This window comes from Cariama cristata, unplaced genomic scaffold (genome assembly GCF_000690535.1).
Source record: "Cariama cristata isolate BGI_N322 unplaced genomic scaffold, ASM69053v1 scaffold4289, whole genome shotgun sequence".
Taxonomy (NCBI): domain Eukaryota; kingdom Metazoa; phylum Chordata; class Aves; order Cariamiformes; family Cariamidae; genus Cariama; species Cariama cristata.
In genome coordinates this window covers 8,958-9,669 of record NW_009635077.1, presented here as the reverse complement: position 1 = coordinate 9,669, position 712 = coordinate 8,958, and the positions used below count along the sequence as shown (strand labels likewise).

The window sequence follows — 712 nt, the reverse complement described above, 5'->3', positions numbered from 1 at the left end:
GTTTTTTCAATATAAATATGCACTATTAAAGTAATGAAGGCTGCTTGAGGGGAGACTTGATTATGGGGATGTGAAAAGAGTTTTGAGGTGTGTGTTTGATTTGCACGCACTGTGGAAGCGAATGCTCTGCCTTGCTTCAACAGGCTGAGCGTGTTTCCCCTGGAATAAAGTGTCCTGCATGGGCTAAGCTTTCCTTTTCCTCTGTTTTCCATTCAGGGTTTGAACATGGGCACCCAGCCACACGCTATGACCAAAGCAGAGATCCCTGACCATGTTCTTTACACTGTAGGAACCTGCGTGCTCATTATCGGCTCCATTGGCATCATCGGCAACCTCCTTGTTCTCTACGCGTTTTACAGGTACATGAATTCCTGTTACGATTAATCTGGCTGGCCTTGAGGTTCACGTGTGCCTGTGTGCAGGTGTTCTGCATTGGTTCCCTCTTGGATCAAAGCCCCAAGCAAAGGCTGATGGCAACAAATGAAGGGGAGGGGAGGGCAACCCCCCCATGCACATCACTGATAACCTCAGAGTAAATTCCTTATGTTTTAAGGAATCAAAGAAAATGAGAAAGTAAATACCTTGTTCTATAAACAATTCCAATTGAAAGTTTAAAGAAGGCTTTAATACTTTTCATGGTAGAAACCACAGTCTCCCTGTTGCAGACTTCTTCACCCACCCCCTAGAATTTGCAGAAATACTTGCCAAAAAC

General features: G+C 44.5%; 1 protein-coding gene across 1 annotated transcript in view; it reads left to right on the top strand.

Moving 5' to 3' along the window:
• Positions 1-221: 221 nt before the first annotated feature.
• LOC104167194 (melanopsin-like) overlaps positions 222-712 on the top strand; it is a gene marked incomplete at its 3' end in the record, with an annotated part of 8,151 nt that continues 7,660 nt past the window's right edge. The window contains exon 1 of the mRNA XM_009707381.1: positions 222-359. Within this exon, the coding sequence (XP_009705683.1) occupies positions 226-359 (134 nt within the window). The remainder of the gene's footprint in view (positions 360-712) is intronic.